Source organism: Teleopsis dalmanni, chromosome 2 (assembly GCF_002237135.1).
Source record: "Teleopsis dalmanni isolate 2A chromosome 2, ASM223713v2, whole genome shotgun sequence".
In the NCBI taxonomy this organism is placed as follows: Eukaryota; Metazoa; Arthropoda; class Insecta; order Diptera; family Diopsidae; genus Teleopsis; species Teleopsis dalmanni.
This window is the reverse complement of record NC_051847.1, coordinates 91,861,886-91,879,863: the sequence shown is the minus strand read 5'-3', so window position 1 is coordinate 91,879,863 and position 17,978 is coordinate 91,861,886. Positions and strand designations below refer to the sequence as shown.

Here is a 17,978-nt window from a genome sequence, read left to right as displayed (position 1 = left end):
AAAAATTCAATTAATTAAAATAATATAAAATTAAATTTTGTTGTTGTAGTTCACTAATGTTCGAAAAACCTCTTTATTATCTTTATATATTATTTATATACCAGTTATATATTAGTTTTATATTACGTAGGTATTGTGTATTTTTTATAATAATTTAAATTTTCGAATGAAAGTCTCTAAACAATTTTATAGACATATTTTAAAGTGCGATCATAGAGTAAAAGCATCCAAGGATATAAATATAAATGCTAAGAAAAACATCACAGAAAAACAAAATTAACAATATGCTTCAAGTGGTTTTTTGGTCCGAGAAACAATACACAAGTTGTAAAAAGTTAGTGTATCCTGAGAGAACAATATCGCAGAAGTACATAAAATGGTTTTGGATTATAGTCAATTTAAAATTTAAGAGCTTGTTGGGGCTGAAAACATTCACTTCACTTTATTTAAGAAATATTACATGCAGACTTAGATATTAGAAAGTTTTCCACTCACTCCGCATTGTCGTTCAATCGACGTCTTCATAGAGATACCCGTACATGTTTCCCTAGAGAAAAGACGGACATTTCTTCACTTTTTGCAGCTAGCTAACACTACGTAAAAGTCATTCCGTACATCTAAAACACAGGGTCGAACAAACATTTGTGCAACAAGATTAGGTCAAGGGAATTTATTAACAAGATCATACTGCAGGAAAAATCATAGTTCTTTTAGGAGTTTTGAGTATAAAGCCATACATACAGCTATTTTTTACAAGTTGCAGAGAATTAAATGCATTTGCTTTGTGACTGCCTAGGCTAACAAAAAGAACAGGAAAACTTTTTATTTCATTAAGAAAAGCTGTTTCATGATCCAACATTTAAAATTAAACTGGATGGATCTAGTTTATCTACAAGGGCTTTTTGCAAGGAATGTGGAAGTGAAACAACAAAGAATTGCGAACTAAGTGCGGCGGTAGGGTATCTGCCGATCAGCCACTGCAACAAGCTATTTAAGCAACATATTTAGTAAATGAATCGTATATAGTATATAGTATATAGTATAGGTTTATAACAAAAAACGTCTCCAGGTTCATTTAACCAATATAGTTCATCAGATCAAACTTCACTAATCGTCTCGGCTATATTTCATGAAATTCATTTCAAATTCCTTGACCATCTGAAACATTTGATTTGAATCTGAAGCAAAACCGTGAACCCCTGTTACGTGTTTTCATTTCCAAAGCTATAAATTTGGTTCGTATGGTAAAAATTATCATTAAGTCAAGGGATGATGTACAATTTAAAAAAATTAAACAAGTGAAAACACCATTGAGAATAAAATTTCAAATTAAGAAACAAAATCAGAAAACTCAAAAATGTTTTTCTCTGTATTGGGCACAAGATCAATCAAATACCTCTCGTTTGTTAATATAAGACTTGTAACTATAAATCTGGAGATTTTTAAATTTATAGGAATGCAAAATGCAATATATGAACATATTTAAAGGCGAGTGGCTTACCACTATGACCAAATAGAACAGCCACATGTAAAGGTGTAGCTCCATTTGGTGATATTTCATCCCTGGCTATTGCAAACTTTCGACGATCCAAGGCTTGTTGCAACGACAATATTTTCCCTTCGCGAGCAGCTTCATGCACGCGACGTATTTTATTCTGAAATGAAAGTTATTTATATTTACTTAAAAATAAAAATATTACAGCAAATATTGCATAAAGGACGTACCATATAATTTGGTACATTATTCAGAAATGCTTGTATTTCTGGTTCCGGAGATTGCATGTTCAACAATTTATTACCATCGCCATTCAACACAATTTGCGCTAATTGCTCCATATCGCCGGACGCAATTATATCTTCAATGCGTGTTTCCTTTAGGTTGTTTGGAATTTTCGTTTTTTATTCGAGCATTTTTAAAAGAAATATTATAGTGTAAAAATAACTTCGTTTTGTTAAGGAATTTAACAATTATGTAAAGCAATTACAACAATTAACTTAACACTTTAAACGATAAAAATGAAAGTAAGGAAATCATTTTTAAGATAGCAACCGGGTGCAAATATCACAGAAAAATAATTACAAGAAAACAAAACAGTGCTTCCTTCCTCTTAGGAATAACATAGTTAAAAATCTTCTAAAATATTGCAAGACCAATTAAAAATAATTGTTTAAAAATTTGAACTGAAATGCAATTGAAAACAAAATTTAAATTAAATGCGACAACAACAAATGAATTGGACAAAATTTTTAAAGTTATACTTCATCAACATAAGCTGCAGATTGTGACTGAACTGTATTATCCTCGGATTCTCCAGCAACGTAACCTTCAATTGCAAGTGAAGAACTGGGTGAATCTACGCCATAATTCTCATTTTCCTCTTCCTCTGTATGTTCAACATCTTCATTATTGTTATCATCGGTGATTGGAACATTTTCGGTCCCTGATTCTTCATCTTCTTTTTCGGTTTCCTCGTCAGGTTCGATATCTAAATTCTATACATTTTCATGGAATGAAAGTATTTTACAAAGCAGCTATTAAGCAAAATATATATATTTTTTGATTTTTAACTATTTTAATTTTTTGATTTTTTAGTGCTTTTTACTAAAATTGCGCACACAACTTGAAATACATTATGCACTTTAGCTACTGTGCTCTTATTTCAATGGAAAAAAAATATAGTAATTAAGGATTATAATAGCATACAATGGAAGTTTTATTCCATTAGCGTTCTATTTTCTTTTGACTTCGATTTTGTTAGAATGTCATCGAATATAAAAAATTTATTTTATCATATCACAAACATTAACACAAATTATTCCCAGTGCTGATCTGAAGAGGTCAGTCCTTTCGTAATTTTTATTATATATAATCTTACTAACTATTTATTAGGCTCACTGGGCAATATTTCCTTATGTTTGGAGTTTAAGGAAGCTGTATGTGAAATAGGTCTGTCATCTACTAACAATGCAACACAAATATATAAGATTGATGAGATGGAATTGAAGCGAATAAGACTTTATCAGCTATTTTTGGAGCTACTAAAAAAGGATAAAATAGATTTTACCGTGTCATTAGTATAAATGCGACTTCAGAATTTAGTTTTGATTTTGAATCAAAACAAAAGGTTACTGATTTTCTCTTAAGACTTTCACAATAACATCAAGTTCTTACAATATATAAGATTGATTTAGATTGATATGTGTTGATTTTCTTAGACGTTTTCATTTATTAATTTATTTATTTATAATTAAAATTTTTAAAAGTCTTGAAGTTTGAAATTTATTCCCCAAAAAATAATAATTTTTCAAAAATTTATAATTACAGTAGTTGCCCAATATAACGAATTACCAATTTAACGAATACCCATTTCAACGAAAGATAATTAATAAGATAATAAGTATCTGTAATTAAGTTATTTTCATCTCGTTTCGACTATAATGCCGTTGCAGCGTCTTTTAATCAAAAGAAATGGCAATTCATAATGTAGCAAAAGAGTCTTGACCAACAAGATTCTCAATAAAAACTTCACAATCCGTCCAGATAGCCAAACTGTTATTAAATCTCTAGTAAGTGCTTCAATTACGTCCTTAACAACTCAAGAATACCAGACTTCTTCCAATGAGCCCACTTGGCTTGACAATATCCAACTCATATGGGTAGCTGTACATATAACTACAACGCTGGTCATCAAACGCGAAAATACGTAGCGATAGCTAAAAAAGTTTGTATAGGTTACTACTTACTTAATCTAATACAAAACAGAAAGGTTCCAGTAACTTCTTTAGCTAAATAATACGCTAATTAGTACTGTGGTATCGAGAGACAATTCACTGCTCAAATGAGCTGTGACTTATAAGGTCGACACTTCAATTTTAACTACTTTCCTTAAGTGAATAACTTATGCACAAATGATATACGAATATGAATAACATTGAAAAGGTATATATACAGATTTTCTTAAGAAATTTTTAAGCAACGTTTTTACTATATAGAATTAGTAACTCAATATTCATCAGGTATTTTTAATCATTGTTTAGTACTTTTGATTGTTTCACACAAGAAAGTGGACCACACTAAAACCAATTCGTTGGTGAGAAAGCCAACTCGTTGGTAAAATACATTCCCAAAGAGACTAACATTCCTATATAAAAAGAAAAGTACAAAAATCTTCAGAACTAGAATGGAAATGTTAAAATTTTTGTCAAAGATATATTGTTAAAGATTAACGTCATTGAAATGCATTACTAAGTAACATAATAACACAAAAATTGATGAGAATTCAACTAGAATTATCATAAGATACAATACAACATCATTATTTTCCAATATTGAGAAATCTTTTAATGAAAAGATGTTGTTCACTTATTTCAGCAAACTTCTGCATTGAACAATAATAGTTCCTCTATTCAAAAATTTAAGAAACCCTAATTATAAGATATTTTATTTCACATCTGTATTTTTGACGAATAGAAGGTTTTTCAACCCAAAAACAAATTAAAGAAAAAAATATAAAAAACGATAGAAATCTTCAATAGTTGAAAAACAACGATAGGACTTCAACCTATACCAATTTGGAACTTCTAAACAATAAAAGGATTGATACCCCGATAATAAGAGTACGACTTACAAAAAAGTATGGACAAACATTGAAATTTCTTACATTAGTCCCTTAATAAGTGTTCTTAAAAACACAAATATTAAAAGCTATCAAAGAGATATACTCAATGATAACCTGAAAGACCTTAGATTATTAATCGATATTAAATAAATGTAATACGTATAAGGTAATGCTCTACAAACTGCAAAATTATAAACAGAACTTGACTAATCCTTTCTTATTTCCACTGAAAGAATAGTCGGAGGAAGCTACTAAGCACGTAATAAAAGTTTAGGAAATATTTTCTTAACTCTGTAAAAAAACTCGTCAAGAGAAACTATCAATTAGAATATAATTAACTCACTAATGATAGTACTCACTAGCGATTTGATCATAGAAAAATATGATGATGTCGATAGATTGTGATTTCGTAGAATCATAAGTTTTTTCAAGCGATGAAAACTCTTAAATATATGAAGCTGATTGATGTACTATTCGAAGTAACAAATAGAAGTTATTCGTTCTTAGCAAAACAAATGATTTTTCTTTTTTTCAAAATGTCGAATGTAGAGTGACGACAATACCCATTTTTGCATAATCGATTGAAATAAGCAAAATCAATAATATGTTATATGTGAGTTGAACGTAGTTGTGTATCATAGCTGTATCATCTGATCATGCCACAGGTATGAGAAAATATTTCCTAGACCAAAACTTCAGTTCAGAAATTTTAATAAAAAGCTAAATAAAGTAAATACCATAGTCGTTCATAATTCTTCGCAATGAATGGGCCTTTTCTTGTGTCCTGTTTTAAAAGTTCATTAAATCTTCGAACACAGTTTTGGAGTAGAATAGGTGGGTATTCTATACAAAAAAAAAAAAATTAACGACTTATTTTCAACATCGCCATTACCCAATATATTGGGACGTGAATGCATATTGTTACTGCTTGGTCTATTAGTATTAATGTGTGTATGTATGTTTGTAAATTTAATACTGACATTTCTACAATACTACAACTGCGAGTATTTAACTGCTGACTCTTGGGACAGTCCATGTTTTATTTCTTTTGTAATTGCTTTTGTTTTGTAGGTGTATGTACATTATCTGTTATTACCTTTATGTATGTTATTATCTGTGTATGCGTCAGAGCTCATCTATTAATTTCATACTATATTTTTTTAAATTAATATCATTTTCAAATGTATGATGTACATAGTCTCAAAGTAAAGTCTAACAAAAAACATTTTAGTAAAAAAACCTCAAAAATCCATTATACAAACATTTAATTCATAGTCCTTACATATCTATAGTCCGTACATAATATCTTTACATTTGATGGCTAATATGTATTTATATAATATATAAGGATTTCAAAAATTATCTAGTTTGAAGTTAAATTTTTACACTTAAAAGTGTAAAAGGAATGTATTAGGTTTGTCATCGAATATACCTATAATATGTCACCTATATATACATATATATATATATTTATATTTGGAGGAGTTGAGTTAATTTAGTGTTGTCGTTTGTCCATCTGTTTGTTTCAGTTTAAACTTCTGTTTAAACTAGTTACTCAGTTTTTGAGCTGTAAAACTTTATACTTCTATTTCGAATAGATTTCACTTCGAATATTAGTTTCTTTCTGTTTTTAGAAAAGTGTTCAAATAAAAATTGTTGCAGAATGTACTTATATTCGTATATAAAAACTTATATTCATATCGGTTCAGTTTAAGATATAGCAACTATGTATATAAACTGCGATTTAGACCCATGTATCTGTTAGGAAAATTTTTTTATTTTATAATGTATATATTTTGATTTTGGAACTTAGGCATATTTCATAAAATGCAATTTGTGTTATGAAAATGGGCTCGATCGACTAAAATTTAAACACAACTCACAAATAAACCGCTGATATTCTTGGAAAAACTTTTTTATTTTTCAAGGTATTTGCATCTACATAAGTTATAATTTCGATATATGAAAATATTTGTGGTACAAATGATGTCGATATGTTCAAACTATTCACACTAAAAGCTCCTCCAATTTGTATGTCTTACTAAATATGTATGTATGTGAAGTAAATATGTATAGTATATGCAATTACATATTATATTATAAATACATATATATATGTACTATTATATAAATAATAGCTCAATGTAGGTTACAACCGTATTTAAACTTTATTTCTCAAGAAATAATATTTATAAAATATATTAGGAAGACCAACTGAAGCTCCTATATCATTGTGTCAGAGTAAGAGGTGTTGATGACGATATTAAATAAGTTCAACAAGCAAATAAATAGTTTTCCAAGTACATTTGGTTTAAATTATTTTATATGAGTTTAAGACCTCATTCAATTTCAAAGTCGATACCTTTATTCGAGCTAAATTCCAATCTGAGCTGAAAGTGAAATTAGTTATATATTTTTAGTGTTAAATTGTAGAGTAAATTAAATTTAAAATAGAATAATAAGAAACAATTGATTTCAATCAAAAACTCCAAATCGAAATTAAATTGCAGTCAGAACGGTATCGAAATAAATTTTTATATATATGTTTGCATTTCATATATACGAGTGTATGACACGTTAAAGGAAGCTTAAAATCGCTACAATATTCCTATCTTACAGTTTCAAATGTTTCAAAATTGCATGAGCAACTGCCATTTCGTTAGGCGGTATATCAGCGATATGTGACACCATAAAATATGTTAGCAACTTTCCAATTTCTAGTCGGAGCGGTGCTGTCACGTCATTTGAAGAGTAGTGCAGGGTACATAGATAACTGCGTAATTGCAATATCTGCAGGTTGCATAAAATAAACAATATATAGAAATATATAGACATGCACATATGTGTACTATGCCTAGAAGGTATTAACAGTATTTGGTGCATGCAGTATTGGAGTTTTTTGAAGCAATGCATATATATACTATATGCATGCATTACAATCTGATAGAATTGTAATTATTTCTATTCAACTGCAATAAACTGAACTACTTTATGCACAAAAAAATAAAATTGTTATAAATTTTATTGTTTTATTATATGAGAGATAACAACGTCGATAAATGTTTGGTTGTGCATTTGTAAATTCGTCCCTGAAGAATCCTTGTATACAATAGGCCTTTGTTTTGCAACATTAAAGTCTAGTTTGTATTAATTTGCTGAAAAATTGTATATTTCAAGAAGTACTACATTGTGTTTAAGTTATTTAAATATTTAATACTAATTTCATCTAACTACTGAGACGTTTATCTACACATAACCAATTCGAACTCAATTCTTTTCCAAAACAAAATCTACTTTCTATGTTATAAGTTATTTAATACAAACACATTTAATTTTTATTGAAATAATGACTTTATAATATAGATCAATTTAGTTTTCTTATATGACATATAAAAATTCGCAAAATTTGTGCTAAAATCGTTTTAAAATTTTTTTCAAATAATTTCAATTATTTTACAATTTAAAATAGAAATATAGTATATGTGCTTTTATGCTACTATTTTTAATCAACATTTTACACCACAACACTACTTTTATAATAAAATTTTATATAAATTTGAATAAAATTAGTAGACAAATACAATTACAACTACAATACAAATACAAATAATTTGACAGAAGAGAGTTTAAGGTGTGTTTTAATTAATCGAAGTGTTATGAGCTTTAAAATTTTCCATATTGTACCTCATCATCATCATCCTCTGAATCGTTATGGTTGTTATTATGATCATCGTGATCATGATCAGCTATATTCTCAACAAGTTCATTAATTTTATTGATTAAATTAGCTTCAGACTCAGTACTTAACTTTTCAACTTCAGTAATTTCTTCTTCAGTTTTCTTAATGCAGGTTTCTTCTCCTGTTTCACGATCTTGCTCAATTATTTTATTACTTAATTTACTTTCTACTAACAATTCATCTTGATTTTCTTCAGTACTCTCATTATCCTTATTTAATAAATTTTCATCTTCTCCTATTATCGGCATTTCAGTCTTTACAGTTTCATCATTTTCGTTTTTGAGTGATTCATTTCGGTGTTCATTTAGGTCATTTGTTTCCACTGTGTCCATTTCATTATCATTTTTATCATCTAACTGACTATCAGCTAATTCTTGATTAGTCTCTTCTATTTCATCGTTGGTAACGATCTCAGAATCTTGTGCGTTATTTAATTCATTCTTAGTTATATCATTCTCGTTTTCATTATTTTCATTATCCCTTTCAATTTCTTCGTTATTTGTTTCATTTTCATGTATATCATCAATAATATTTTCATTTTCTTCTTTTAATAGTTGATTTTTCTTATTTCGTTCTTCTTCAGTTAATAAATTATTATTTAATTCATCTTCTTCTTTATCATTTAAATACAATTCCTCCTCCTCTACTTTTGTTATGTCGTTTATATCTTCTATATTGTTATCAATCTCTTTTTCAATTTCAGATAGATTTGAATTTAGCAATGAATCAATCATTTCGTTTTCTTCTGGTTCTTCTAATTCTATATTCTTTACAGTATCTATGTTTTGAACGAGCGCATCATTCTCTAAACTTTCACCAATACCTACATTTTCATCACAAGGTACTTCTGCATCCTTGTCATCAATTTCACCCTTATCTGAAGCTTCTCCATTCTCGGTACTTTCACCATTCTCGGTACTTTCACCATTCTCATTACTTTCAACGTTTTCGTTAGTTTCACCATTTTCCATACTTCAACGTTTTCGTTAGTTTCACCATTTTCCATACCTTCACCATTCTCCACACTTTCACCATTTTCCACACCTTCACCATTCTCCATAATACTCTTTGCTAACGTTTCATCATTTAGATCGCTGACAATATTCTGCAAAAGTAAACAATTGTCGACTGATTTCCTTCTGTTTCTTCATTAAAATGTATTTATTAATAACAATAAAGCAAGTAAAACTTTAATTTTACTATAAAATAAAATATGAAATTTGTAAGAAACTTGTTATGTACAATTGTGTTGTAAAAAGCTTTCGTATAGTTAGTAAGAGAATAAGAGATAGTTTAATGAAAAATAATGAATTAAAGGATAGGCGATTGAGTATCCTCCAAAAAATAGAAAGGCACATCAAGGCCGACAATAGCTTACTTTTGACAGTCCTAGTAAAAATTATAGAAGCTAAATAAGTATTAAGGCTTCCATGCAGCGTGCTTCAAGCATTTTCTTCATTCACAAACTGAGAAGTGATTTTATTTTTCCGAATTCGTTTAGGAGCAATTTTGAAAATTTCACCTCAACAATTCTTGTCTTGCATTGAAATGATTTTAAATCTAATATATTTTTTGAAGCATTTAAGCAGTTTTTTTTTGTATTAAACAGCAAAAGCATTTAAAATTGTGCAAATGTTTTGTGTTTCTAAGTATTTTTGTACATTACCTCAGCGTCATCGGAAATTTCCGCAGCAATTTGCTCAATGGCCTCATTCGTATCCTCCGCTTTTGAAGCTAACTCTTCATCCATTTTTTCTGGTGTCTGCGGCACTGAATCTATGCCATTTTCGGCTTCGGACTTATTAGATTCTTTAGCTATCTCCTCTTCGTCATTTCCATTTACGCTTTTCATTTTTTGGTGTAATGTGAAATTTCGTTATATTTAAAATTAAAATAATTCTACTTTATAAATCTAATAGCTATTTTTAAAGCAATTCAAATTTAGGAAATATTTATAAGCTTTGTTATTTGAAGCTAGTTCAAGCTCTAATTACTTTAAAATGCAGAATCTGATTAAGTAATACTCAGCTGTTATATGATATAATTCTATTCTAACTACTCATAATCAACAATGCAAAAGAGTTGAAAAGAAGCTTTTACAAAATTAATTCTAGTAGCACAAATTATAATATTATATTAAATATTAGGAACTACACGTAGTCCAATAGTTCCTGGGTTTTTGTTTGGAACACAAAAGTAATTAAAAACCCCTCTGATTGCTTCTGAAACCAATAATATTTTAAATATAATAGTTATTTCTAACAATTTGTTATTATTATCATGTACAGAGATAATACAGTTCCCTAGATCCACGTTTCAACAAAAGAAACTATATATATTAACCGTATTTAAAATAAAGATTAAAAAATAAATAAAAATGTTCAAAGAATTTTTTAAGTATAATATTGAAATTTTATATTCGAACGCAACGGACCCATAGACGATCTATATGGATTACGATAGTTTTACTCTTAAATCTAAGCTGAGATTTAAACGTTATATATTGTATATTATACAGAGAACTGTGAAAAGTTTAAGAATATCGTTCAGTTATCCTTTAAAATACCTAAACGCCATTGAAAAAATATCTTAAAGTCTAACACTATACCGGTCAGCTGTTCATAATTTAAATAAAGTCAAAAATGGTGGTCCAATTTGGGTTCCAAGCCACATCGATATCGTGGGAAGCTATAAAATTGTTGAGATATAAAGACGGGTCACTATCTTGCAGATAGCCCAATAATATTAAAAAGTGGAATTAACTTTAAGCGAGTTATCAGTCAAAAATGACAGAAATATAATCAATTTGCTCTATATTAAAGTAGTTGTGGTCGAAGATTAACCTTAAAAGAGCAAATATTCTCTTGAATTTTGCAAACAGAATTATTAATCTGCTTATTTCATTGCATGAGGTCTATTATGTGCCTAAATGCAGAACTATTGTAGAAGTTGTTACATTTAGAATTTTATAAAGAAGTTTTTACTTTAAAGCATTGCCAAAGTTCCAAAAAATAGACTTAATAAAACCTATAAAGTAAATTATTGTATGTTTCACACATAGATAGTAGAAGTGGTGAATGTAGTCCGCTGAAGGTATCACAACTAACCAGGCATATGTGCGTCTCAAAATTAACTCATTTTTTTGAGTACCAAAAGTCCTTCAAATAATAATATATTACTTTTAGACTAAATATTTAACATAAGTATTTGTGCTACTAGATCTATTTACTTACATGTACACAAATGTTTTATTTCAATCAAATTAACTTACCCATCAGTTAAGTCTATCTCTGACGTATTCTCAATGCTATCTTCCTTAGCCGATCCAGCACCATTTGTGTCAGGTATTTTGACACTTATTTTCTATATAGAAATACAAAGACGAAATTATAAAAATTTTTAAATTTGAAAAGATTTTTAAAATTTGAAAGAAAAGAACCCACCTTTCCATCGGCACTTTCATCACTCAATGCCTCCCAATCAGTAGCGACATCGGGTGATACACGTGGTGCTTCCGGCACATACAACAAAAACGCACGCTCTATTTCATTTGGCTTATGACGATAGTAGGAGGGGGTTCTCATTTTCTTGAATAAAATATGTTGTTTAAATGAGAATTTAGAGCTTAAATTACTTTTAAATTAATTTACATAGTCAACTGCTTCCTCGTCGCAACCGGCTTGCGTAAGTAAAGTGTAACAGCGCATATTATTTTTGGCACTAGCCGCCCAATGTAGAGGTGTCTTTCCAGTTATGTCGGTTTCATGTGCACCATCAGGCCAAATACCAATCAAATATTCTAAGATCTTAGTGTGGCCTAAACCAGCTGCTTTATGAATTATATTTAAGCCATTTGCGTCCTTGCATGTGACAAGTGCGGCTGGCACGGGTGGTTCCAACAAAGTCTGCAATGTTTCCAAGCTGTTGTCGATTACTGCTTGATGAGTATCCTTAACTGAATTCTTTGGATTAAAGTAATTGGAATTTTATTTTATTAACTAATTTCGAGACATAGTCAGCTTGCAGCTTACCATAACATAAGGCACAGCTGCTAGAAATCGCTTAACTTTTGAATTTGTGCTGGCTTGTTGCGCCAAACGATGTCCCTGTCCAGCCCATAGAATGCGTGTTAGTTTACCTATATCTTTTTCATGCATCCAAATACGAATTGTCGATAACTTAACTGCAAATTCTTTGAGAGAAATAAAGGAAAATCGTTGAATACTTTGTAGAAAACCGATCTAATTTCAAAATAATTATTTTTATCAATTTTATTTTTCTTTTCAACGGCTTCAGTTTTTGAAAGGATTAAGAATTTAAATTGTCTTACAAACGTTCATGTTGCATGCAACTCTTCAAGCGTTGTTAGCAATAACAACAACAAATCAAGGAAAACAAAAATAATGCGGCAGTACTAGTAAGAATATTATGACGTTCCTGGCAGAAGGACTCGTGCAGTTGCAATTCAATTGAAATGCATTGCCACCTACTTTTCACACTTTCGATTTCTATTTTTAATGTTACTTATCAGCAGTACAAATTTACTTAATTGAAAAAACACTAAAACAAAAATAAATTCTATTTACTTTCTAACAAAGGCCAAATGTTATTAAATACTTTAAAAGAAAATTAAGTTTTCCACAAGGTCGCAGTAAGTTTTCTTAAAGAGCTCGTGTAGGTGTAAATAAGGCTCGAAAGGTAAACAGACTTAGTGGAGGTTACTGCAGGCATATACGATAATAATTTTACTAATTCATCCTTCAAACTGTTCAAATAAATAAACCCCCGAAAAATTAAACATAACTCTATTTTAATTTCTGGTACTATTTGTTTAACATATGTTCTTATTGCTCCTGCCTGTATGCCTTTGTTGTTATTCTGTTATTTAATTTCTAGTTTTATATTCTGGAAAGGTAATATGTCCTTATGATATATAAACATTAACACACATACATGCATAAAATTTAGTATTATAAAAAATTACATATAATTGAATAATTAAATAGGAAATTGAAAATAATACTTAAGTTTTACTAATAGTATTTGACTATAGAAAATTAGTGTTAGTTACTAAGTCACACAATGAAAAGGGTATAGATATTTTTTGGTTCACAGTAATTTATTATGTACGTTCAATTTATGATGTCGAATAATTATATTTTTCATAATATTCATTATAGTAAAAACCATATATAAAAGCTGAACAAAAAACTAGTTTCTTAAACAAAAGATATGGGTTACCGAATATCCCAAACATTAAATTATTAAAATAAAAAACTCTTTATTATGTCTCTAACAATAGTTTCAATAAATGTTTTTATAGCAAAAAATATTCAATTACTTTAGATTAAATATATTATATAAAATATGAATATAAAAATATATATAAAATATAATATATTTATATAATATATACATCAAAAAATACTTAAAGGATAGAGCCCTGAAATTATTTACGAAATCTGACAGACTTGCCAACACCGTGTTATCAAATCTCAGAATGGTTACAGGCTCCTCGGGGATGTATACAGATCTGAGGTCAAATATAGCTTAGTCTGATAAAATGATAAACAATAATCCAGTCAAAGCGTAAAAAGGGGTTTTGAAGAAACCTCGCAGTTAATAGAGAGTAAAAGTGCTCAGGTGCACTGACTCAACTAGCCTCAACATAATAATAATATATTTTCAACTTAAAATAAGTTTTATTTACTTAAAAATTGAACTTATTTCTTTTGGTTATTTTTATTGGATAGTTCTATTAAAGATTCTATATAGATAGTTTTTGGATTCATTTCTTTATGCTTGTAAGCTCAGCTTGATAAAAAAAACTATTTCGCCACTGGAAACAAATTTTAACGTACAGAAGTCACTGCAAGTACTTTTGCATTAAAAAGGATAAAGATATCATCCCCTGCAATCCCTTAAAATGAATTAGAAAAGTATCTAAGTATGATTTAAATCATTAACCAACGTCTTTAAAAATCACTTAAAAGTAAAAGGATAACAAATCAATTTTTAAATGCAGCGAATACACGGGTTGTTAAGTAGAGGATATCAAACCAGTGTGACAAAAAAGATCCAAAATAGAGACTATGTGGACATGTGTTATACAATTATAGTGCCCTGAAACTAATTTTTGTATTGAAGTTCTGCAACACAAGCAACCCTTAAACAAGAAATTCTAGTTATAGTCCGTTTTATGTTTTCAATGTAAAATATTTCTTACTTAAAGATTAAATATATTGATGAGCTACTATAATCTATAACATTAAAAGTTTATTTTTAGATACGGGGTGTACACAACACTTGTTGTTTAGAGAACAACTGCAACTTAAATTTTGCGGATACCTACTATATATGGCTGATTCAAACTAATTATATATTTTTAGATGCAAACCACAATAAGTTACTGAATTTCATCTGCTAGGGGCATAAAACCAAATAAATGATATTGGATTACTATGGCAGTGCCGCGCCATTGGTGGAATTATTGGAAAGATGTTATAGGAAAGGTGTTGTTCAACAGATTGATAAGATGTTATTGAAAGGATATTATTAGAACGATGTTATTGGAAAGATGTTATTAAAAAGATATTATTGAAAAGATATTATTGGAATTACGTTATTGAAAAGATATTATTGGAAAGATGCTGTTGAAAAGATGTTATTGAAAGGATATTATTAGAAAAATGTTGTTGGAATGATGTTATTTAAAAGATGTTATAGGAAAGATGATAAAGAAAATATGTTATTGGAAGAACTTTATTCGAAAGATGTTATTGGAAAGCTTTTATTCGAAAAATGTTACCAATAACATCTTTCAGTTGTTTAGGGTTCAAAGGTAAATCATCAAATGGTATAAGTTATTCAGACAATTAAATTAAACAATTATTACAAGTTTTGCAGAAAAAAATATAAACAAATTTAGTGCAATGATCGCATATTTAAAAATTTAAAGCTTCGTACCATAAGAAGTCAAAACCATGTTTAATAACGTATATGGCATATTTGGACCAAGTTTTATAAATGCACAACTTTGGGTAATTGAATTTTAATGTGATTTTACAATATTTGTGATTCACCTTGTGCAGAATAAATCCATAAAGTTAAGATCCATTATTTTGTTTGATTGATCGACAAGTTAAAGTGCTACACAGTCCTGAATATTACAACCATATTATATGATAAATTAAATTTAAAGAAATAATTTCCAATTGTTTTCAAGATATATACTTTTATTCACTGTGAGCTCTAATTACGGTCGAGTGATGATTTCACAACAATATTTGAAGTTTCAAAATAGTCTAGGTTATTTTAAAGTTAGACTTATTTTAGTTTATTTTATAGAATTGGGAAAATTATTGTACATTATTCGATCTATTGGAAAAAATTGAAGGATTGTGGTATGGAATATATCAATCTGTTAGAAAGATATGTTGAGAAATAGAAATAATCAAATCAATAAAATTTAGTTTCTAATAATTTTTAGCAAATTTTATAGATTTATCCCAATTTTGTAAATCAAATAAGTTTGATTTGTATCCAAATATGTATATAAAAAGTCATGTATTACTTGCGTTCTTAGAATTTTCATTCAATCCAACAAAAATATAATTAATTACACATATTAGCGCAAGTAAACTTAAAATAAAGAAAATCATTTAAATTTTTAGAGTTTTTACTATTTAAATTAAATATAAAAATATATGCTGATTTAAATTAATATTTAACAAAAAAATATGCTTTAAATCAATTTAGTTGATTGTTATCAGTATATTTGCAATTTATTTATTATATTCTATATTAACTCATGTTTTTTTATTGAAGAAGTAGGAGCATTTTGGATTCTTAAGTGATATATGAAGTTCCTTACGTTATTGTATTGATGGGATATGTTTTCATAAAATTCAGTACAAAAAGATATATTGTTTCGATGAGTCCAACAAAACTGACTCATACAACTCTTTTTAGTATATAGTCAACCCAAACAATATTACTTAAAAATTTTATAAATTATTGTATTTAAAAGTTAAATACAGAGCTCTGTTGAAATAAGTATGTTACTCTTCTTCCTCAAACTTCACTCATTTATCGGCAGAAGTAAAAACTAATATCAGTCATTGCATTATTAATTATTAATTAATATATTGTGTATACAATGTACCAACAAACTATTGAGGATTCTATTTGATACGCAATTGAATTATTAATAATAAAGTTTTCCGCTACACACAATATTTTTAAATTTGAAAAAGTTTTAAAAATTAAAATAAATAATTTAAAAATGAATAAATTTTAAATATTTTAGAACTTTCACTATACACTAGGAAAAACACTCGAAAACACCTTCAAAGTTTAAATAAACTCACCGTCAAAATCACGACGCTTCTGTCCATTTTGTCCAGAATGTTGTCCGTTCATAGGCATAACTGAAATGTGAGTTTAGAAAAGGCATTAAAATTATATAATTTTTTTTACCTGTAATTGAAAATCAATAATTCTAAAGTTTCCCGAAAGAAAATAAAATAAATAAATAAATTAAATGTGAAAGCCACCAGCTTCAAATTTGGCTTCTTTTGTGTTTGGTCACTTGTAACCAACTAATTTCGAAAATCCTGCTCGAGCAACGGCGAGCAGTCGAAATTCAACACCGTAAGTTTGCCAAGGGAATGTGTGGGCCACATCATCGTTTCTTAGTACGCGTGTAACACTACAACGGAGGAATAATATTTACTTAGAAGTGAAATAATATTTTCACTTTCCATAGAAGGCAAAACCAACTATGCGGACAGTAATTTACTATAAGTCCATTGTAGCGATAGAATTGATTCACAGAATGATTCGCATCGATATAAAAAATCTATATCCTTAGCATGCGCTGCGTATGTGTACACGCATACCACCTGTTAATGGACGCCGAAAATATTGATTAATTTGTTCGTTGAACTCAATTAAACTTACTCACAAAAATTAAGAAGCAACAGAATAATACAAATAGATTAAAAAATATTGTATTAGACTAAATTATTCATCTTGCTACTATAAATATACTAATAATAATGTTATAATTATTTTAACTTTTATTTAACACAATATGTCGATGACTTATTACAATTAGTCTAAATAAATTTCTTTTCTAATTGGGCATTTAAACTCATCATTTGGGTTTATCATCATTTTAAACACAAATTCATTATGTCTAATGCCAACTAACTAGTTCTACTAAATTATCTGATAGAATAAGTTTAATACCAAACTTAAATACAACCATGTGTTTTAGTTACAACAAATCAGGTATTATAATTTAAGTACAACAGTATATGCATAGCTTTTAGGGGTCCTTCAATTAATACATAATGTAGATTCTTGTCATTTTAAACATATACTTATATCATACTTTTGATAAAAAGTATGATAGTTGTTCGATTTAGTAGGGGCTTAGCGTATTTTTATCAAACAGCGCATAAGCACCATTTTGTTACACTACATCCGGTCCCCGATGCGCGGTTAGCAAAATAGATATTTCTTTCAAACCTATGTTTGGAATGCCTGCCACGCTTCTCGGAAACCTACGTAATGGGATATCACAATGCCGAGTATAGCCATTTTCGAAGAAAGTT

General features: G+C 28.6%; 1 protein-coding gene across 1 annotated transcript in view; it reads right to left on the bottom strand.

Annotated features, from left to right (window-relative positions):
* Positions 1–1,424: 1,424 nt before the first annotated feature.
* LOC119675071 (uncharacterized protein DDB_G0290685) overlaps positions 1,425–17,978 on the bottom strand; it is a 34,199-nt gene continuing 17,645 nt past the window's right edge. Inside the window, exons 2-14 of the mRNA XM_038086258.1 lie at positions 16,728–16,787; positions 12,390–12,550; positions 12,009–12,320; positions 11,802–11,945; positions 11,630–11,721; positions 10,025–10,202; positions 9,332–9,463; positions 8,989–9,287; positions 8,304–8,838; positions 2,258–2,493; positions 1,726–1,891; positions 1,502–1,655; positions 1,425–1,432 (exon numbers count right to left, since the gene is read on the bottom strand). Of these exons, the coding sequence (XP_037942186.1) occupies positions 1,425–1,432; positions 1,502–1,655; positions 1,726–1,891; positions 2,258–2,493; positions 8,304–8,838; positions 8,989–9,287; positions 9,332–9,463; positions 10,025–10,202; positions 11,630–11,721; positions 11,802–11,945; positions 12,009–12,320; positions 12,390–12,550; positions 16,728–16,787 (2,477 nt within the window). The remainder of the gene's footprint in view (positions 1,433–1,501; positions 1,656–1,725; positions 1,892–2,257; positions 2,494–8,303; positions 8,839–8,988; positions 9,288–9,331; positions 9,464–10,024; positions 10,203–11,629; positions 11,722–11,801; positions 11,946–12,008; positions 12,321–12,389; positions 12,551–16,727; positions 16,788–17,978) is intronic.